Raw genomic sequence first — 24,264 nt, 5'->3', positions numbered from 1 at the left:
ATTCGAACTCCACATTCTCCTACCTGCTAACTCTGATCTCTGTTACAATCTTAAGACAAAAATTTACAATAAACTCACTAGTTTTTCTACAATCATTAAAAGCCTCTCTCATATTATAAAGGTAAATTTAACACAGTTAAGAACTATTTGGTCTGTGGTTAATCCAAGTCCTATTTTTCCTCCTGATACTCTGAAATTTTGCTGCTAGTTATAATTACAAGGCAAGAAAATTAAAGGTTGAGCAATCCACCAGCTACATTTTTTTATTTAAGAACATCAACTTATCCATTTTATGCTAGAAATAGGTTTGTACCCTCTCGCTGACCTCCTAGCCTATAAATAGGTTCTAACTTTTCAAATACCAAAATGCAGATGTATCTATGTCATCACACATTTCTGACACAGTGAGGCTTACCCTTTTATGACCTTAAACCTGTAGTACTGTCATCAAATATTTAATTTTACGAATTGGTTCTCTTCTTAATCTCATGGAAACAATTTGAATCACAAAAACAGAAAACAAAATAAAAACCTCATATCCTTTATTACATTTATCCCTGATGAACCTCTTTTTCAAATTTGACAATCAAAAGCATAGAATTTTGAAACTATACAAGGTAATTACATAATTGACTGCTCATTTTACAGATAAGAAATTTGAATCCTAGTTAGATGAAATCAGAATAGATTACAGTTGTTCTTGTTGAGAGAATGAGGGATTTACAGGATGAGACTGGGAGCCACATAAGTACAGATTTTTGGCAGTAAACACATAGCTTGAAGTCCTGCCTGCTACTTTCTAGCTGTATGACTTAATTTCTTCACGGGGTTATGGTGAGAGTTAAAGATATAACACAGAACACAATAGTTCAAATACTGGTCCATTGTCCCACCTGCTATAATTAGCACCTGCCCTACTTCATTATCTTTTTGCTTATCTTTGCATGTAAATTCTGCTATAGCAGGCATTCATGCAAGAAAGCTTTGAGAAAAACCACTGCCTGGGCTGGTGCCTTATATTAATCCAACTTGTTAAGCAATTGCTTTGCTGGAATTAATGAGATCATTGCAAATGTGGCTTTCCTATTCTTATTTCTGTTTCAAGTGAAATGTCAGCTTGGATGTATTCATATAAAAGTGTTTCAAAGCCAAATAGAGATTTTGGATTATTTCATATTTAGCATCATCCTTGCCTACAGAGCCTGTTCACTAACACGACTATTGTCTCCCAGTATGAAGTTTAATTAGGTCTAGGAAGCAGGAATTCCTCTACTATCCTCGAGGTACCTGAAAATGTCACTTTTCCTCCTCTCTCTATTGCTAAGTCTTATGCCCCTTTGACTCTCATTTCTATGGCTATAGTAACATACAATAAAGCCCAGGGAAAACACCTTCTCTCCTCCCAACCTCCCCAAATCTCTCTCTGGGAGAGGAAAATGCTATCTTGTTGCTGCCAAAGGATCCCAATACAGGCTCTGCACCCCAGTCAGTAAAGGGCCTAGGCCCAGTGCCATTATCTACATCAAGAGAAAGGAAAGGGGGTGGAAATCACTCAGCCTCAATCCAGATAGTGAGATTTTAAAAAGTTACACCTGAAAGAAGAGTTCTTAGCACTTACCCAGCCAAAGAATCTAAGCAGGAGGACTGTGTGTGGCCAGGTGAGGGGAAGAGGAACAGTTGTATGAGGTAAGGGCTTGAGGGATTAAGAAAAAAGGGCAACCTCAAGAATTGCAGAAGGGAATTTGCATTTTAGGAGAACTTATCCAAGGAAAAACAGCTTTTTCACCACACACCAAAATATTCACCAAGATGAAAATTTATATTTGCAAATGAGAATACTTATGTTGTCTTTTCACTACTATAAAAAAAAATATATATATATACACATAGAACAATTTGAAACAATAGAAAGCTGTTATTTGCAAAGTATCTCTTAGAAAAGATGAATAATTACATCAACCAGAAAAGAAAAATCTATACAGAAAAGTGCCATCTCTAGAAAACAGCTTTAAACACACAAAAAACTGCATTGTGTGTATTTTCTTCAGAATAACATCATAAAGCAATTTGAGTGAAAAAAGAAAAAGGCCAAGAAGATATGGCTAAATAGAAATGAAATATAGCAATATGCACTGAAATTCTGTTTAGGAGTTAAATTATTTTTAAAATAAAATAATCAATATCTATTCTGTTTTTCCCCCATTATATTCATCTCAATTACTTAAAAATTGATATAAAGTTTCCAAGGCAGAAGGACTATGTCTGTCCTTACATCCTCCTGGTAAATGACAGGTCATTCTGTCCATTCAGAAAAGTTACCTATGAGGGAACACCTGTAATACTTCCAACAAGATGAATTTTAAAAATAAATAAATCTATATAATTGCAAACATTACTTTAAAAAAAAAGAAAAGTTACCTATGATGCTGATGAGTTAATTTTGGAAGAATCAAAGAAAAGGTAAAAGCAAATATTTCAGATTATCATGGTAGTTGAAAAGTTGATCACAAGAAAGAGAAACTATTTATCCCTTCATTACTAAAAACATACTTGGGAAAACTGAATCAAGAAGTTATCAAAAGTTAACTCAGGTAATTTAACTTGATATTCAAGAAAACCTATAAATACAGAAAGCAGGGCACTGGAAGAGGTGACTATCTTTTAATTTATCTTTCTATTTCAGGGACAGTTCTATGACCTGGGGCTTTGACGATTCAGATTTATAGAGAACAAAACTAAAAGATTCGCACTACATATACAAAGGAAAAAAACATAAAAATTAGATATGATTTTAGCCATATCCAAATGTCTCATATACCCTGCTAAAGATTCATCCATTCCAGCTTTTTGATTACTCCACAAAGTAGTCTAAATTTTATTTTCCAAGTATTCTTCAATTTTTAATAGCGTATCCTGTAGGACATATAAAGGAAAAGAATCTTGATCTTCAATGTTAACACTGGCATTCTATTTCCTTTATCAATATACCAGTTACCAAAAACCTGAAAATTATCCCCAAAACATGTAAAATCTCTTATTATACTAACTATAAACTAATACCATTCATTTCATTATAAAAAAGCAGGTGTCTTGATTCAGGAACATCTAATGTGAATTAACTCACAGGGAATCACTAAAATAACAGCACTGTCCCCAACAGAGTAACAAGAAACATTTCCTTTTTTAAATTTTTATTTATCTAGGTTAGCTGTTACACTTCAAATACACTGTTAAATAAAAGATATAAAGGAAATGCAGTAAAATAAAAATCACAGCAATCTGAAAACATTCTTCCCAAATCTTAAAGTTGTAATATGAGTAAGATTTTGTTACCAAAGAATACACTTCCTCGTGGATTATTATTCCTTCATTCTTTAGGATGTGTTGTATTCTGTGTTGTGCTCATTTAATATAACATGAAAATATCAACTCAATACTAGAAAACTAAAATTTGGTTTCAATTCCCACTAACTTCCCTAAACTTCATAGGAATTAAAAACAAATTAAAAAAATTAAAAGTACGCATAGAAATTAGAAAGTTACTTATGCTGTTTACAATTCATATACTCCTATAAATGTTCTAGACATTTAAAACACAAGTTTGTTATCTATACAATGATTGAGGGCATATGTGCCATTTTTGGAGAGGATTTTGAGAATTTTTCTTTGAGAACAATCTTTATGTAACAAATTTAATAAGAAACTAATTTTAATAAATTTGCTGAAATTTTTTTATACTGTTTTCTGCCATTCTATACAATCATTTTCATTGTGTCCTCACTGTACCATTTAAATAATACAAACAGAAGAGAGGGAAAGCAATATAAGCTGAACAAAATATAACAGGTACAATTACTTAAAAGATCTGTAAGATAACTTGCCTATAATTTGTTATTCTACACAAATGAGGATAGCACAAAGCCTCTATACCACCTTTCCTATAACTTTCATGTAACTGTACCATTAGGCAAATTTAATTAAAAATGAAAATTATCAGTAATATCAATTTTGGACACTTTGCTTACTCAACAAAAGGATTCTGATAGCATTTCTTTCATTAACAAGCAGATTTACATGATTTCATTTCTACTATTCTGGCTAGCATACAAATTTATGTAATAAACCTTACGTAAACTGAGATATACCTATATTCAGAGACCCTTGCTGTTAAATCTACATACCAGTAGGGAATGACAAAAGCAATGTAGCAAAATAAATTCTTGTCTTTTACTTAATCTGCTAGTGAAACAAACAAGAGGTCCAAAACCCTTCATTGACAATTTTAAAAGAAAAAGACAAAATGGTTTTTTCCCCCTACCAATTTAATCACCCTAACTAGTTTATACATAGGCAACTTTCTTTTTACATACATTTAGGCAGCTATGAATGGATATTATATTAATGACCTGAATCCATTAAAATCCATGTAGGCTGCTGCACAGTTATCTGTCTCCAGCAATTTGTCAACTATAACATTAATAAAAATACAAAATTAATTACTAGTTTTCTGAAGGAGGTCCATATACACACCCTTGAGACTAGGCTCATTCCTCTGAATTGATAACAAAAAGCCAGGCTATTCTCTTGGAGTCCCAAAATGGCACTATCCTTTATTCTAAGTGGGGAAAAAACAAAAAAAACCCACTTCATGCAAAATATTAAATCTTAAGATTTTAATTTCACTGTTGTGTTCTAAATTAAAATTTTATTTTGGCTTTTATTACACTCAATTTTAATAATACACACAAATATGCATCAATATAATTAAGAGAGTTATTATTATCTAATAAGTGGCTCAAGCAACCAGAGCATTCTAATCTGCTGGTTAAATTCTCTTAAAATGATTAGGTATCTATTCTCCTAGAACACTGAATTAGTACAAACTAAGTAGAAAGTAGTCTGCAGACAGATTATCAGAAAACACATTTACCTTTAGTGAGAGAATAATGCCTTCTTTTAAACACCAGCAACTGAATACCATATGCACTTATTAAAGAAATGAAATAATCCAGATACGGGATTTTATTCTTAAATAAACAGCATTTCAATCATGTCTAGATTAATGTTATAGGTTGAAAGAAGTTTCTTTCCAGCATTAACCCTTCATAAGACTACAAAAAAGTCCACAGAGGATACACTCCTTACCCTTCTTAAAATTCCAGAAAAATTAAGGGAAATTAAGGGAAGACCACTAGGCACTTCTAAACCACCACCTACATAAAAATGCCACCACACAATGCAAAAGTAATTCCCACTGCTTAGTATGAGTATTTATAAGTATTTATAATCTTAGGAACAGACTTTGCCTCAGTGAAATCCACAATAGCAGTCATGTAAAATAAAAAACAAACAAACAAAAAAACAGTATTAAAACTACTTCAAATACTTCATGCTTATTTAAATATCCATAATACAGAAACAAATTCTTTTTGAAAGAGGAATTTTTTAATTGTGCAATCTGGAAAAGCAAAACTCATAAAAACACTGGTTTTAAAAACAATACTCCTCAAGACAGCAAAATATTTTCAAGGTCCTGTGAGAAACAGAAAATCAAGATAAATTCATATATATGTTTCTGCTATATTGTTCTTAAGTTTAAACTCTCCAAACTACAAAATATCAAAATGTACTTTAAAATAAATTTTCACATTTTGGCATATAGTCTATGAATTAAATCAATGTATTCTGGTGTTCTGCTTTTTATAAAAACTCTTTCCACAAAGTCTTTATTCAAAATTATGTAGAAAGGCTTCCCAAAATTATTAGTGTTTGACACCTTCCAAATATTCAAAATGTTATTATTACCTTGAATATCAATTATTAAAACCTATGTTTGAACCCTTGTGTACTGCTGGTGGGAATGTAAACTGGTGTAGCCACTATGGAAAACGGTATAGAGGTTCCTCAAAAAATTAAAAACAGAACTATCATATGATCCAGCAATTCCACTTCTGGGTATATAGATACAAAGAAAACGAAAACACTAACTGAAAAAGATATATGCACCCACATGTTCACTGCAGCATTACTTACTATAGACAAGAAATAGAAATAACCTAAGTGTCGATCAATGGATACATAAAATGTAATGTTTCTCATATATATATATATATATATATATATATATATATAAAATGAAATATTACTCAGCCAATTCTTGCCATTTGCAACAATATGGATGAATCTTGAGGGCATTATGCTAAGACAACAAAGACAAACACCATATGACCTCACTTATACAGTAAAACTCAATTTTGCAGATCTGGATTTAACAGGCTTTGGATTTAAATATAAAAATTAATACCCTCTTAATTTTAAAATGCTTTTAACCAACAGTTGCTTATAATTAAATTAACAGGTTATTTTTTTATCAATTTACTTATCTTTAACAAATATTAGTGAATAGGCCATTTGTTGGAAAAAAAACACTGTAGTAATTTCACCAACATAAATAAATATTACATATCTACAACTAGTCTACATATTTAAATCCAAGAGTCACTGCTCAGAAACAATGTTCAGCAAATGGTTAGCACATGATCACACCACATCTCGAGGGGTTGTCGAGTGTGGTGACTTTCTGCAGCAGTTCTAACGTGCCTTCTGATGTTCCAAAGAGCACTAAGCCATGCCCCAGCCCTATGCATGTTTACTCGAGGTGAAAGCACTCATTTACTAGACCTACACAGTATAAATTTAAAATTACTGTAATACATATAGAAAACTGTGAAATTAAACTTTTCATACATACTTAACTTTAACTACACAAATGTGTCTACATAAGCAAAAACAAACTGACTTGTCAATTTGTTAACGATGCATTCAGAAAACCTACTTTATTATATAACAAACTTTTGGCTTTAACGGACACCGTGTCTTCCAAATTAGCCCATTATATTGAGGTTTTACTGTATGTGGAATCTAGGAAATTAAAACCAAAACCAAACTCATAGATTGGTGGTTGCCAGAGGCAGGGTGCAGTAGGCAGGGTGTAGTAGGAGGGTCAGGGGGAGGGGGTATATGGATGAAGGGAGTCAAAAGGTATAAACTTCCAGTTATAATATAAATAAGTCATGGGAAGATCATGTACAGCATGGTAGCTACAGTTAATAATACTGTATTGTATATTTGAATGTTGCTAAGAGTAAATCTTTAAAGTTCTCATCACACACAAAAATTCTGTAACTGTGTTGTGACAGACGTTAACTAGACTTACTGTGATGAATTTGCCATATACACAAATATTAAATCATGTTGGATACCTTAAATAATATAATGTATGTCAATTTTACCTCAGTAAAATAAAATATAACCTTTGTAACTGTCCATTGTAATCTTTCATTTTTCTCTTAATGACAAAAAAAAAGCTCTAGACCTCTTATTCAAATTATCTAATAACAAAAATTAGAACATATCGAGCCCTGGCCAGTTTGGCTCAGTGGTTAGAGCGTTGGCACAAGGACTGAAGGGTCTTGCACTGGATTCCAGCCAAGGACATGCACCTCTTGGTTGCTGGCTCAATCCCCTTTCCCAGCTGGGGCAAGTGTGGGAGACATCCAATCAATGTTTCTCACATCTATGTTTCTCTTTCCCATCCCCCCTTCCACTCTCTGAAAAGCAATGGAAAAAATATCCTCGGGTAAGGATTAAAAAAAAAATTAGAATATATGGAGTCAATACTAGGACTAATTTGTTTATATGTTAAATCTTAAAATATGAATTCACATTTTGAATTTTAAAAATAAAAAGCATTTCAGAACATGCTTAATACATCAACTATTAAATCATAAAACAAAAAAGAAATCTGTTAAATGCTTGAAGCAGTTTATACATGCATAGAAAAGTGGTCATGTTAACATGCTGGAATTAAATTAATATTTTGTCTAAAATTCCAAATCTAATAAAATCTGTGACCCCAGGAGAAAGTTAAACACAGAACAAACTTCCCTGAAAACATCTTCAACCTCAAGTAAAGTTTATGGAATTAGTTAAAATCTGGTCAGTCATCCAAAACCAATATGCTCTTCCCATTGCTATAAAAACTTAATTTTTTTAAAATATTAGCTGCCCAGCCAGCGTGGCTCAGTGGTTGAGCATCAACCTGTGATCCAGGAGGTTGAGGTTCCATTCCTGGTCAGGGCACATGCCTGGGTTTCAGGCTCAATCCCCGGTAGGGGGCATGCAGGAGGCAGCCGATCAATGACTCTCTCATCATTGATGTTTTTCTCTCTCTCTCTCCCTTCCTCTCTCTGCAATAAAAACCTATTTTAAAAACAAATATATATATATATACACACACATATATATGTGTGTTAAAGTAGTTTACAAAGTGCTATACTATCTATCATTCAGAGAAAAATCTATCAATTATAACAAACTCCTATATATTTTATGGTGAAAATTCATACTAATGTTATGCAAGGGCTTAGTATATTATGTTAAGAAATTTATTGCAAGTTGCATTGGTTTTCAAACCTTACCCCTATTTGTCAAGGAAATCTGACAGCCATTACACAACGACCAGTCTTTTTCATCAATTCATACATATATTCTTAAATGACTGTGGAGCACATTAACAAGCCTTCACCAAAGTTAACTTCCAATTCTCATAAACCAAGTTCTAAAGAGAAAACACCAAATCAGTTGTTTTTCAGATCAAAACTAGAAAAAGAAAAAAAATGGGCTCAGTTATTGCAGTTAGTTTACAAGTTGCAAATATCTGGATATAGAACTGAATGAAAAAAGTGGTTAACAGTTTTTCTGAGTAAGGTTAGTGATAAATTATTAAAATAAAGGTCTTGATTGTTTATATATGAAACTCCAAATATACTACCTATCCTTCCTCTTATAAAACACAAAATTAGATTTTTTCCAAAGTTGCAACTTCATTAAATATTAAAATAATTAACCTTTTTCATATTGAGAAATGAGTTATAAATCTGAAGGGGAAGGCTAATAAAATTTTATTATAAGTAAAACCAGTAGAAAGCAGTTTTTAAAAAATCAGTTAGTGTTAGCAAAGTTACATATGCCTATTGAAAAATTTCATTCTAATTTAGCTGTTTCTCACAATATTCCTACCAATACAGAAAAGATAAAATACCAGTATTTCCCAATCCTAGGCTACACATACAAACAGATATGTTGCAAGACTTTCAATCCTGCGATATTTTTTTCCCTTTGACATACTCCAGGGGCCCTTGAACATGCTGAAGGCCATTAATTTTCAGTCCGTGGGTTAAAAACAAAATTAAACTGGTAGTACATTAGCTAATACACTTAAAGATAAACTTAAAAATCCATTCAATACATACCCTTAATAGAGAGACCATGTCATCTGTCTCCTCTAGAGGTACCCTTTACATCAGAGTACCAGACAATTTCACTGGATGATGTCTGCCAGGCTACTGCCTCAGGCATAGAACTTTAAATTAAAGCTCAAGATAAAAATGCATTTATGTAGCAATGGAAAATACTATTTTTCTCATGCATGATACCAAACACCAGTCTAATCTGCTTTCCCTACAGTACCTTACATAGTAGGTACAGGGTATATCTTTGCTCAAAAATTAATTCATCCTTCCTGCATACAAATGCAATTTAATATTATAATTTATTAAAGATTAGGAACAAACTAGTTTATTAAGTGATATATGGAAGAATGATATAAAAGCGTTCATGCAGTATATCCATTCATACATAATCTCCAGAATGGAATTAATTACGTGATTCCCCCATTGGAATCAGAAGCAAGTTAACGTTACAGAAAATAAATGCTAAAAGCAACTAACTACTTACCTATTTGGATTCACCAAGATTCACTATTTTATATCTTATTTATATTTTTGGTATGAAAAGGGATAAAATGAGGATCATTGCTATTATCATATAAATATGGTTCTATATTTCACCCATAAACTCAAGCTAAAATTTGTCAGACTCTGCTTTGTTTTGAATATCTAATTCTTTAAAGAGAAACTGCTTACTGTTATAACTTTTAAAACATCATCAAAAGAAATTTACAATGGGCAAAAGCATATTCTTTCTTACATAATCCAAAAAGCAGATAGTTAACACAATTAATTTTGTGATAGATTCAAGGGTTGTTCTGAAATATTCCCACTTTCGTCAAAGTTAACTGAAAAACTGTTACAAGTCTTTGGGAATTCTAATGTACTGTCAATATTCGGGCAAGTCACATAAGAATCAAAGGGCTGCTGTGGCAGTTCTTGGGAACCAGGCATCTGCATGTAAGCACCTGATGGGGTGTTAGGGGAAATGCTTTGGCCAACTAGCTGCATTTTCGGTCCCCTGGGTTCCAGTAGCGACTTGTTCTCTTCGTCAGTGTCAAGGTGAGTTAACTTTTCCATCCATACGCGGAATTTCTCCTCTGTCTGCCTCTGCATCTCGGAAAAACAGCTCATGGCCTCTTCTAGGACACTGCCTATGCAGTTCCCATCACACACAGCACCCCTGTCAAGTAATCCTGGAATTTCCCTGGGCGCTCCTTCAGATCCCCCAGCACGACTGAAGTCAGCTTTAAAGACATTGAGGCCATTTGATAAAACATCATTAATTCAGAAAATTGTATTTTTTATTAAGACATGCTTATTCAGGAAAATAGCATAAGCATTTCTGAGAGCAACCATACAAATAGAGTATTAATAAGCAGCACTTAAATTAACCCAACAAAATTCCAAGAAAAATAACTAACGTAACACTATTTTTCATAACTTCAATGTATCTGCTTGTGAACACGGATTCTGTAATAATACAGCTAACTATTAATCTATAACAGTGATTTTCAACCCTATGCTAAACACATAAAAACTAGGAGTGGTTTAACAAATACCAAAACCTAGGCAGGCTCCAAGGCATTGTAGGTTTGTTTTGTTTTGTTTTGCTTTAAGCTCCCAAGGTGATTTTTAAACGTACAGCCTGGTTGAGAACCACTGTGTCCTTTAATATTTTTATTGCTTTACCTGTAAAATTCTAAAAGTTGCCTCGGCAGCTAACCCATAATAAATCAGTATACAATAATTCTCAGCTGACAGTCTTATCAAATATTCTTGTTTTAAGTTTAAAAAATTCCTTATGGAAAACCACATAAAGGATATACACAAGCCATGTATATCTCTGAGTCAGATTTTTAAAAACTCGTAGTCTGTGCAAGGTATTACAAAGTATGCCTCAAAAAAAAAAAAAAAAAAAAGATTTTGTGATTAAGTTTGGGATATGCTACAAATCATATCCTCCCCCTCTGGAGAGCACATTAATGGCTGTGTTGTCTTATAGTAAAGAAATCTGTTTCCACATGATCCAGCACTTCCCAAATGTGTGCATACTGTACAGGTATTAATATCCAGTAGAACAGTGGTTTCATAGGATTTCAGTTTAGGATATGCTCCTCTACATATACTGCTTTATCCTTAAAGTAGGCCAGATAATCTTTGGTTTGGGTCTCAAAAAACAAACAAACAAAAAAACATACTGAACTCTTCATTTCTTCAGGGAGCTATTTAAAATGCTACCTCCTCAGACCACTTGAATACACTATCTAAAATGACTTTTGTACCCCATTCCTAGTCAATCTTTCTCTCTTATATCCTGCTTTATTATTTATAGTGTATTTCCCTACCTCATAGAATATAATTAATTTATTGTTTGTCTCCTCAAAAAAAATTAAGTTCCATGAAGGCAGGGACTTTACATTCACTATTGCATTCCCAATGCTACATAGGAGGTGCTCAAATATTTGCTGAATGAATGATTGATGGAATCAATCAATCTTGGCCTTATACCATGTACCTGTATCATGAAGTCTTATAAAGAACAATCCTATGAAATGCTCTATTGTAATTAACCCTAGATATTTCTGAAAATATGGTTCACTTTATCTCAGTGGCTTTTTATGAAGATGCAAAAGGAAAATTTATCAAGTCACAGTATTAAGTGTTTCCCTTAGACAATGAGAACTGTTTAATGCATCATGCTACCTCTTTTCAATGCCTAAAAAGCTATGAGACAAAATTTTAGTCCCATTCTACCTAGCAAATAAAAACCCCATGAAGTCTGTTACCAACCTTTCCATTAACTTCATCTTATTCCTTTTCCTCTGACTCCTCCATCCCTTTTCATGTTAAAAAAAAAAAAAAAAAAAATCTTATTTATACATAAACTTCCTCAAGAAGGACTTGCTTTCACCAGAGGGTAGTATATTCAGCTTATAGAAAGACTAAGTGGAATTTAAAGAATATTAAGCTTTCTTTAAGCAATGTATTCCCATTTTAAATGCTGGGTAAACTTAACTGTATAGGAAGGGAAATCACATGGCTACTTTGGTATGTTATAGATTCTGGCATTTACTTATTTTTCAACAAACAATGAAAAATGGTATTTAAAAGCTGTATTCAGAAAATATTGTGAAAATACTTATGCTGGATAAGATGCAACCTCATAAAAATGACTACCAGCAATAAAACATTGATAAGCAAGGTAAGTCCAGATCTTAAAAACAGGGATCAATTATACATTTGTCAAAACCTATAGTGTGTACAACAAGAGTGAACCCTAATGTAAACTATGGACTCTGAGTGACAATGATGTATCAATGTAGGTGAACTGATTGCAACAAACGAACCACTTTGGTGAGGGACACTGACAGTGGGGGAGGCTGTGCATGGGTGGGGGCAGGAAGTATATGTGAAATCTTTGTACCATCTGCTCAATTTTGCTGTAAACCTAAAACTGCTCTTAAAAAAAAAAAAGTTATTAAAAAAACACCAAACCAGGGACCATATTCTCACCTTAAATACACATATATTCTTTTATTGATACTAAGATATACCCTACTTTTAGAAAAAGAATTATCTTGAAAGCAAAGCTTATGCTTTTGCATATACAAAGTTAATATAATTACTCACTTTATTAAATAAGTTAGAAAAAGCACACTGAAAATAATTCTTTGGTGCTTTAACATTATAGATTGCCAAAGGATAGCCACCGGTAAGATATCAAAGCTTCTAAATTTAAAGTAACATTATCCAGACATTTTAGCATAGAGAAAAACACATTTAAATAATGCATGCTTTTAAAATTATCACTTAAATGGAGTAAAAGGGCTTATGCTTGTTAACTAATATAGAATTGTGCTGTGGTTTTTATAACTAATAAAATTTTTTTAAACTAGACTCCACTGTTCAGAATTTGATGCCCATTAGCAGTAACAGAACTTAACCGAGCCGCACTACCAGTTTCACAACGGATGTTTAGCTATGACTTAAAATATCACTGGCTCAATTGAGTTCTCAGCCCTGGCTGCTGACTGTCATCACTGGGGGAAATTTTAAAATGCTGATGCTTTTATGCTAAGAGAAATAAGACAGTAAAGACAAATACTGTATTAATTTCACTTTTATGTGGAATTTAAAACTGAACTCATAGAAATAGAGCAGATTGGTGGATGGAGGAGGGGGAATGAAGGTGATCGAAGGGTATGAACTTCCAGTTAGAAGACATTCTAGGGATGTAATGCACAGCATGGTGACTATAGTTAACAATACTTATTGTATTGTATATTTGAAAGTTGTTGAGAGCAGATCTTAAAAGTTCTCAATACACACACACAAATCATAATTATGTGAAGTACAGATGTGTTAAATGACGTTGTCATGGTAATCACTTCATAATACAAACATTTATCAAATATTCCATGTTGTATACCTTAAACTTATACAATGTTATATATGTCAATTATATTGCCAAAAAGCTGGGAGAAAAATGCTGATACCTGGGTCAGACCCAAAGGTTCTTATTTAATTGGTCTGGAGTGGGGTCTGGGTATCCTCAGTTTTAAGTGCTCCCCAAGTGATTCTAAAATATATAGCCAGATTGAAAACTGCATGGATTTTTACCTGCATTATTTGCATTCACTAAGCTGAAAATAGGCATTTATCATCTGATTACTCTCAGTGTTTTGTTACAAATGGATTTAGTGAGTCTCCTTAATAGCTACTAAAATACAACCAGATTATAAAAGACTTAAAGTGAGGATGTGGGGATTTTAGCCACTTCATATTCAATCTAGGAAAAAGGTCGTGGTATTCCCATTGTTGGTTTGTGGTCTTATCTTCTAACATGAGTCCCCACTGCTTAAATCAACACTAAAATTTTTCCAAGCAATACAATCTCCAATAGATTAAGAACCCTCACAAATCATAAGAAAAACAAATGTGGCAGGAGGAAAACATGCAAAGAACATAGACTGTTTACCAAAAGAATACAAATGGCCAAACATAATTTTTCAATTTCACTAGTGATCAAAGAAATGCAAATTAACACTAACATACAATTCTTCCATCAAATCAGCAATTTAAAAAAAACACTCAATAGCAAGCATGTAATGCAACAAATATTCAAGCTCCTAGATGGAATAAACTTAATATATTCTTAAAAAGCAGTTTGGCAGTATGTCTCAGGAGTCTTAAAGCATTCATACCCTTTTTAATAAGAGCAAAAACTAAAAGCAGCCCAAAGAATCATCATTAGGGAAGTTCTCTTAGTTAGCAAAATTGTTTTTTAAAAAAAAGTTTTAGAGAAAATGTTGTGTTTTGGTTAAACGCAATTAAGAGGGAAAGGAAAAGAGAAGTACATATACATAATATAATTTTTGTTATATATTATGGAAGGCAACATACTCAATGTTAACAAAAGCAGGATTATAAGCGATTTTAATCTACTTCAGTTTTCTATTTTCAAAAATTTCTATAAAGGATTTACTACTTCAAAAATTTTATTTTTACATTTCCAAGCAAGAGTTAATTGATCAAACATAAGTCTCTACCTCAGAAAAACTGGGAGATAAAATGATAGCTTATCATGATGCATTTCAGTGCACAAACGTGCATGGTGAATAATGGGTGGTGAGATTCTGGCTTCAATGGGGATCCTTTGTTCTGGCCTGGCCACAGTTTGAGAATTCAGGTGATCTCAGACAGCTGTCCTCAACAGCCTCCCTGACATGCTCCAAAATAGACCAATTAGATTTTCAAAATGCACACCAACCAAGACAACTGACCCTTACCTACCAAGGTGGATACTATTTTTGGAACCTCACTCTGAGCAGGCACTTATATGGTGACTATTAAACTACACAAAAGCAGGTCACTTTAGCCAAGACAAGGTGAAAAGACCCTATGGTTTTACTTTAGGGTAAGTATTTATGAAAAACTACAATTATTGAAAAAACTTTTCCCCACTGTCATGAACAATGATGCACAAAAGATAGTCTGTTCAGAAAATTTCTTGAACTGAATGAAGTCTTATGTCCATTATTTATATTCACTAAAATCAAAATTTCCTGCAAGAGCATACTTTATAGATCACTCTCAACTTAAAGTGATTTTACAGAGAAACTCCCCCTCTCCAAGAAAAAAAGTTCTACTCGAAAAACTGCCAAGTGATTAATAGTATAAAAAGATCATCTATAAAAATGAGACATTTGATAACAGCCTTGAATACTCAAGGCCATCACATAGTATTTTTATATTAATATGCACTACAAAATACTCTATTTTTGCTTATCTCCAAGTCCCCCAAGTGAAAGAACTGACAAAATTATCTTGGTATGATACCCCCAAACAGATCCTTAAAACAGCAGTATACTGTCAAAAACTTCAAGAAGGAATGATCTAGTGTGCATAATAAACTGCCTGCTAGTTAACTGTGAACTTAAAAAAGTCTTCATAAACACCTGTGGCCCAGATACCAAACTCAATTATTAAGCATTATCATGCACTATATAAGCCTGCACATTATTTATTTTCACTCTTAAAAGAAAACACATTAATTGTTGAATTATTTGGCATAAGACAACATTTAGCATAACCCCTTCAACATTTAAATTGCTGCACAACAAAATCTTCTAAATGAAGCATTTTCTGAATTACTAGATTACCTTGATGAAAGATTATAGCAAGAAACTGTTTTTACTTTTCCTCTTGGTTTCCATTCTGTATAAACAGCTGGATTCAAATTTCAACATCCAAGAGATTCTGTTAGGCACATCCAGTTTAAGGTTCACCTGAATGTTCACACTGTTGCACTCACATCAGTTCATAATTTATGCCATCTTTACAATTTATACAACTTTTCAACTTCCCTTGCTATATGGCTGAGGGTATCCCACTTCTCCACAGTCATGTGACTCAGGAAACTGAGGTACAAATTATTATATCAAAAATGCACAATGTCACAATTTTTCTGGGGTAACAATATGGGGAAGTAAAATGATATTTCCACTAACATTTAAACTTAGGCTATTCTATCTTTGCTACTTTGCATAATTCTATGAAGACCATTCATATGTCGTATGTGAACAGCACCTCCTGAAACTGTGCAGGGCACAGCCTAGGCAGTCATATACAGCGATCCTGCACCTCACCTATCATTTGATTCTCCACGGTTACCTTAGAAACTCTACATATTTTCAAAAGCCACAAACTTACTAAATGGAGTGAACAACAGAAACTAAATTATAGATCCAGATAATTTACTTTGAGGTTTTGGTTAATATACAATTCAGAATAGACAAGAAACAAACCAATGATGTTTTAGTTTTCAACACTGGTTAAGACAGTCATATAGCAAAGAGTCCTAGAAAATATGAACAAAGCACACCTAACCTATGTAAGCCAAACAGGGAGAGTGCCCATGAAGACATTTCTCATGCTGCCTCTACAAGACGTCTATCTTCAAAGACAATTTTGTTCACCCATCTTCTTCTCCCTTCCCATAAAAGGCAAAGTATTAGAATGGTTACATAAATATTTGTTTAGTGAGTGAAATTAAGCACTAGATCAAGAGATCCATCATCATCTTGATTAACAGATTAGTACAGAACATAAGAATGCATGAACAAACAATTACACAGGTATTAAAAGCTTTCTTAAAAATATTAAAATGCAAAACTGAAATATACCTAGAACCTGCCTTAGAACAGCCTCAAAGTCTGCTTCTCTCATGCATTCAACTGATGAACTTCAATTAAATCTCCTCCCCATTAATTTTAACACAAGGAACTACCATAGGAATTCACCATATATTAAAATAGTAAGCATTTCTAATGACTGTAAAACTCTATTTAATATACCATATAAATGAGATTTTTATTATAAATTGAAGACCTATAAAGCTCTTTAAAACCAATCATTCTTGTTACTGAGTTTATATAAGTTTGATTAGCTATAGGTTTAATTAACCAATATTTTTTCTTCAAATATTCTTTGTATATCAGCAATATGGTGTCTTCATGTATAGAAACAAAATGCCTTTCAGAAAAGGGGGAAAAACATAGTCACCCGTAAAACCAAAACTTCCCCCTTTAATGTAATGTAGTGATAAACAATGCTGTCATAATCTATTAAGTGCTATGTAGTTTATAGAATGTTCCTAATCATAAGAATCTCTTTAATAATGAGAATTCACCAATTAAGAACAATTCAGACCTCATATTTCTCCCACTATAAGATCTCAAGACTGTCTTTGTAGTGCACAGTACCAGATGTGATAATACAGAGAAAGCAGGTATGTAATAAATTAGACACTTATACCAGTGAGAGCTGAACGAGCAGATATCAAACTTTTTAAAGCTTCAGGGAGTAAGGGGAAAATTTTGCAAAAACAAAACAAAACATTCTTTTCAATGAGAGTGACAACTTAGAATAGAAAAATGTGCAAGAAGGGATAACTAGCTTATCATGCACTGAATAAGGAAAAGCACATAAAACTACTGTTTTAGGAGGAACAGTTATTAGAAAACTTTAACAAAAGATAGAACATGTTATTTCAGACACCAAAAGCCCAAGTGCAGTGGCTATATAATAAAGCAAGGTGCCTATTCCTGAGGATCATGTACTTAGTAATAATACTGAGCAGTAAGTATGAAATCTAAGCAGTGCTAAAAAGGCAATGATGGAAGTTCAGGTAATGTGTTACAGAGAAAGAGATGTGAGAAATTCCATTACTTAAAAATAATCTTGTCCCTATCATTAACCATTTAAATTTGTTTGCTATGTGCTAAAGTGCACTGGAAATCTCAGAGCAGGTTTTTTAAATTGGCCATGTCTCGTTAATACACTGCAGTCTTCAAATTTACACAGAGCTGCAGGTCTCCTGGATTTTTTCAAGTGTCACTCATTTAACTGAGCCTGACAGCTGAGAAATGCCATCAGATGCTCTACAGTCAGTTTAAAAAACATCCTCTACCTGGTATCTCTGCAGTGATTGTCTTGCTGCTCCCTGAAACCTCTTCATCATCATCTGATGAGCTTGTGCTTGAGTCACAAGTCAGGTCACTATCACTGGTACTACTGTCCTGCAACAGGTTATATTTCTTACGCGCAGCAGCCTCCCGTTTTTGCCTCAGTAGCCTGATTCTCTCCTTTTGCTTTTGGCTCCGGTGACCTTTAACCTTGGCAACTCGGCCATTCTGTTTATCACTGGATTGCCGATTTTTCTTGGCAGCCATAGTGGATGTTTCACTTTCAGATCGGGACCGCCGAGATTTGCGCCCAACAGTGGCACCAGACACTCCAGAAGGGTCTCCTTCTAGACCCGTTTCTGCCTGGGAGGGTTCATTCTCTTCTGCAGAAGACAACGTATCTGAATCAGCCAGGTGACCACTAGAGGAAGGGGAAAGCATGCAGTGATTAGAAGAGTCACTCTCATAAACTCTGCCAGCTGTTGGCTTGTCACTCTCTGTGGATGCTAACTGAGACTCAGAAGAGTCCCTTCTCAGTTCCATCAACAAGCAGGGCATTGAAGAAAGAACTGTAGAATCCACTACACCATCTTTCTGAACGTGAGATTCCAGTTCTACAGATCCATCTTCCTCCTTAGTTGTCTCTTGTTTGGATGTTTTCGGTGGAACTTTGGACTCAATGAGTTCTTCGACTTTTCCCACTGCCTCCTCCATCTTCATTTCAAACTTCTGAGTTAATCATGGAGCAGGGTCTAGGAAACTATGTCAAAGATGCAACAGGAAAGCAACCTGGACAAAAACACACAAAATCAATAAACAGAAATGGCAAATTATTTAATTAACACAACATGCCTACCTTTCTAAGTGGGTAGCAAAAGTTATCATCATACAGGCTTTTAAAATATATGTAGCCCTGGCTGGTGTTGCTCAATGGTTAGAGCGTCACCCGTGCACTGAAGGGTCACGGCTTTGATTCCCGGTCAAGAGTATGTACCTGGGTTGTGGTTTGCTCCCAGGCCCGAGTCGGGGCCGTGCAGTAGGCAACCAGTCGATGTGTCTCTCTAGCATTGAGGTTTCTCTCTCTCTCTCCTCCTTCCACTATCTCTGAAAAGGAATGGAAAAAATATCCTCTAGTGAGGATTAACAAAAAAATAAATAAATAAAATATATGTATCTTCATATATTCATCAACAGTCAAATTTCAAGGACTTAGTATTATCAAAATACTAGCACACACAGCTACCAAAGATGGTACAAGTTCTATTCCTGAACTTGCATGAGCAGCAAGCAACCAAACAAGGATTTTCAACTTTAAAACAATGTGTTTAAGAAAGAGATCCTCAAAATTCTGATATAGTTAATATGTACGCTTTGACTTTAATATAAATGAAAAAAAAATGCTTAAAAAACTGGTCTAGAAAACAAGTTAAATGAAATTATCACTTTTACACTCAAAACATCAAAGAAAGGCAAGCGGGGAAGTCACAATGGAGTAGCATCCAATTTAAAAAAACACACAAAACTTTCAACTAGGTGCATTTGGCAAATGCACAACCAAAATAATTATACGCATCAAACCTGCCTGCCATTCCTCTTAATAGGAGCTGCTCTAGAAGGCATTAAGAGGAAAGGCCCAATCTGCTGTTTCCTCAGTATTCCTAGTTTCCATAGTCCTCTAATCATGCTGAATGTGAGTCTAGTGTTTAAATATATGTTATTTCATAAACAATAACCACTAAATACAGATCAACTACTTTGTGAACCCAGGAAACTAGTGTACTCTATTCCAAGAATGACTTAAGGGGTTTAAAAGAAAACAGCCTACACATATATTCCACCTTATATGCTAACTTTAGAACCTAACATCACTATCCCAGTGTGTGTGCTACAATTCCACTTAATCATGGAGAAACAGGACATAATCTTTAGCCACAAGAGTTGTGACCTACATAGTGCAAACTTCATTAACTGATAGTTTTTAAGAGATGCTAAGAATGTGCAAAGCAAGTAAATACTTCACCCTGTATATGTGATGTTAAAGAAGGCAATTATCATGATGTCCCATAGGTCACACACACACAGATATTAAGCTAGGAAGTATGCTAGTCAGATGCAAGACATCTTCATCAGCCCTGGCAAGGTAGCTCACTTGGTTACAGCATCACCCCAATACACCACGGTTCCAGTTCGATTTCCAGTCATGGCACATAACGAGAATCAACCAATGAATGCATAAATAAGTGGAACAACAAATTGATGTCTCTCTCTCTCAACTAAATAAATATTTTAAAAATAAATAAATAAATTTCCATCACTTTACTCTGGGTTACCTGATAGTGAAATATATGGTAGGCAGCAACTAGAAAATATCTGAAAAATCCTTTTATTAATCTAACATGGCAAGCCTACTTTTTGCTTAGTACAAACACAAATTTTCTATATACCTGTTTGTTTTTCATGGCCCTCTTCTCAGTTGCTGATAAAACAAACATTTGGACGAAGTTTCCTTAACATGTTCATGAAAACCAAAACATTCACAGCATAGCAACTAGAAACATTTATTAATTTAAAACAATCCCATGGGTAGCCTTTCATAAGCATATTTGCATCACTAATTTTTAAATTAAATGAACATAAGCATAAATGTTATTCCTAACACCATTACAAAAGGACTGTGACATCTCTGAAAACCAACAGAGTAGTAAAAGTTAAACCAACAAACTGCCAGTGTCATAAATGAAGCATACGGGCAACACAAACAGGAAATAAAATATTCGTAGATATGAAATACCCACAGGTATGAGGAATAAACCAAGATCTTCGAACTGAATAAAAATGAGAGTTAATTCTTCTGCAGAGAATTAAATTACATATTCTGGTAAAAAGAGTTTTCTTAAAGCTGAATATCTGAGAAATATATGAAATTAACATCAGCTAAAAAGCACAAGTGTCAAGTCTCAATTTCTGAAAGCAGAAGGCACTGGACTTTTCCGAACTACAAAATATAACATCAGATTGAAAAGTAAATTTGCCCAACCAGTGTGGCTTGTGGTTGAGAGTCAACCCAGGAACCAAGACAAGAGGTCACAGTTGGGTTCCCAGTCAGGGCACATGCCAGGGTTGTAGGCTCCATCCCCAGTGGGGGTCATGCAGGAGGAAGCTGAGTGATGATGCTTCTATTTCATCAATGATTCTACCTCTCCCTCTCCCTTCCTCTCTGAAAATCAGTAAAATTGTATTTTTTTTTTAAAAAAGTAAATTTATTAAAATGACCATAAAATTCTTGTCTCTTCTGTAAATAAACTGTGTGGGTAACACAAATGACTCTAAACTGCTTTTCCTTGTAAGAAAACATAACAATATCAATGTTGTTCAATGACACAACAATCAAATAATTATCTTTCATTTCAAGTTCCTTAAATTTAAGTGTTTAAGATTTATAATGACTTCTGCTGCCTAAAAACCACTTAAATATGTCCAAATCTATCATAAACACTGGCATCGACCATAAATAGGACACAAATAATTAGCTTATCATGGTATGTCTATACAATGTGGCACAAAAAAATGAAAAGATTCTTTATATTTAATATGGAGCAATGTTTAATATGCTAAATTTAAAAAGGTACATTATACCACTTGTTTAAATAAGGAACAAAATTATATATAAGTTTGAAGATGCAGTGTCTCTCTGGGAGGATACTTAAAATGGTAACACCAGCTGCCTTGGCAACAAAAGAGAATGAATGAAGAAATAAGAGTCAAAGACTTCTTACTGTATGTAGTGCTGTACCTCTTGAATTTTGTACCACATACAAGTATTATCTATTCAAAAATCCACTGTAACAAAATAGTCTACTGAAAAGTCTTCTGGAGAAAAAGAGTTATACTTCTGCTCATGACACCAACTACTATTTAGGTCAAATGTGGTCAGTGAATTCTACTAGAATTTTCCCCTACAGTGGAATTTTGTTATAATTCATAAAACACAAGAAAAAAAAGTCACAGGAAGTGGAAATACAAACTCTGACATAACTTTCTGCCATGGAATAAAAATAAAGTGCCCTAAACACAGGGGGAAAAGATGTTGTATATACAGACAAATCTTCCCAAACAACCAGATTATTTATTGCATATATTGTTTTTGGCTGGAGGGAGTAGGGGGGTGTTTTTTCTAGTAGAAGTAGTCAAAAGTAGATGGCAGTAAAAAATGATAAAATTCTCAAATGGGAGGTGCATCTTATAAATGGAATAAAAGATGGGATAAAAGGTTCTTAATCCTCTGGCTTATTGTTCACAAAAAATTTACAAATTAATAAAATTAAAAACATTTCCCCATGCTGTTCTTCCTTCCAGTCTAAAGGAAATGATATATGACATGTATGATATGATATATATTATAATCCCCCTCTCATATCCCTAGAACTTTATGTTGGGGATTATTCCTTGGCACTCATCAACATCTCACATTCAGCTGTACATCCACCCATTCATTCATCTGTTTATTCATTTTTAAATATCCCCCTTCTGCATACCATCTCAACTTCCCATCTCCCCCTCCAGGTATCTCTCTTCTTTCAAAGCCAACCTGATTAAGAGAGTTGTCTAAACACCCTACCTCTATTTCTTTACCTGTCACATTTCCTCTCCAACCCAGTCCCATCTGATACCTGTTTCCATAAAGCCAGTAGAAACAAAAAAATAAACATATGGGACTACATCAAACTAAAAAGCTTCTGTACAGCAAAAGAAAACATCCTCAAAATACAAAGGAACCCCATGGTCTGGGAAAACATATTTGCCACGGATACATCTGATAAGGGGCTAATTTCCAAAGTGTACAAAGAACTCATACTACTCAGCAAGAGGAAGACAAACAACTCAATTAAGAAATGGGGTGCTCACTTCGGCAGCACATATGCTAAAATTAGAACGATACAGAGAAGACTAGCTGGCCCCTGTGCAAGGATGACATGCAAATTTGTGAAGCGTCCCATATTTTTATATTTTAAACAAAAATAAAAATTAAAAATTAAAAAAAAAAAAAGAAATGGGCAAATGGAGAATAGACACTTCTCCAAAGAGGACATACAGATGGCCAAGAGATATATGAGAAAATGCTCAACATCAGTAATCATCAGAGAGATGCAAATTAAAACCACAATGAGGTATCACTTCACACCCGTCAGAATGGCTACCATCAACAAATCAACAAATGACATGTGCTGGCGAGGGTGTGGAGAAAGGGGAAGCCTAGTACACTGCTGGTGGAAATGCAGACTGGTGCAACCACTATGGAAAACAATGTGGAGGTTCCTCAAAAAATTAAAAATGGAGCTGCCTTTTGAGCCAGTGATCCCACTTCTAGGAATATATCCTAAGAATACTGAAACACTAATCAGAAAATATATGTACCCCTATGTTCATAGCAGCACAGTTTACAATAGCTAAGATCTGGAAACAGCCCAAGTGCCCATCAGTAGATGAGTGGATAAAAAAGCTGTGGGACATATACACCATGGAATATTACGCAGCTATAAAGAAGGAGGATCTTGTACCCTTTGGGACAGTATGGATGGACCTGGAGAAAATCATGCTAAGTGAAATAAGCCAGGGAGCGAAAGACAAACAGCACATGATCTCGCTTATATGTAGAATCTAAAGAACTTAATAAACTGATGAACAGAACAGATTCAATGACATGGAAGCATATATCAGACTGACGAATGTCAGAGGGATGGAGGAGGGCGGGTGGGTGGAGGGGGAGAGAGTAACCAATTTATATGCATATATGCACAACCCAAAGACATGGACAATGGTGGGGAGAGGGACTGGGGAGGGGGACGGGAAGGGGTGGAATGGGTCATTGGGGAGAAAAAGGGACATCTGTAATATTTTAAAGAAAAATAAAATTAAGGGGAAAAATAATAATAAAAGAAAAATTATTTAAGATAAAAGGAAATGACACCATACTGTGAATCAAATTCATAAAACAATTGCAGACA

At 34.1% G+C, this 24,264-nt stretch overlaps 1 protein-coding gene and 1 non-coding gene across 4 annotated transcripts in view; one reads left to right on the top strand and one right to left on the bottom strand.

Moving 5' to 3' along the window:
- ARK2N (arkadia (RNF111) N-terminal like PKA signaling regulator 2N) overlaps positions 1–24,264 on the bottom strand; it is a 66,734-nt gene that overhangs the window by 24,636 nt on the left and 17,834 nt on the right. For 2 of the 3 annotated variants that reach the window (XM_016225047.2, XM_016225049.2), the window contains exon 2: positions 18,265–19,048. In XM_016225047.2, coding sequence (XP_016080533.2) covers positions 18,265–18,979 — 715 coding nt within the window. In that variant the 5' untranslated portion in view covers positions 18,980–19,048. Of the gene's footprint in view, positions 1–7,879; positions 10,538–18,264; positions 19,049–24,264 lie in introns of those variants that run through there. The other variant, XM_087819074.1, reaches the window with a different exon arrangement.
- Positions 23,157–23,262, top strand: LOC148092776 (U6 spliceosomal RNA). Its single transcript, XR_015714856.1, has one exon. It is a non-coding gene; the product is annotated as a U6 spliceosomal RNA (small nuclear RNA).

The sequence above is a fragment of the Miniopterus natalensis genome, chromosome 7, assembly GCF_054644295.1.
Source record: "Miniopterus natalensis isolate mMinNat1 chromosome 7, mMinNat1.hap1, whole genome shotgun sequence".
Taxonomy (NCBI): Eukaryota; Metazoa; Chordata; class Mammalia; order Chiroptera; family Miniopteridae; genus Miniopterus; species Miniopterus natalensis.
This window is presented reverse-complemented; position numbering and strand designations above follow the sequence as displayed.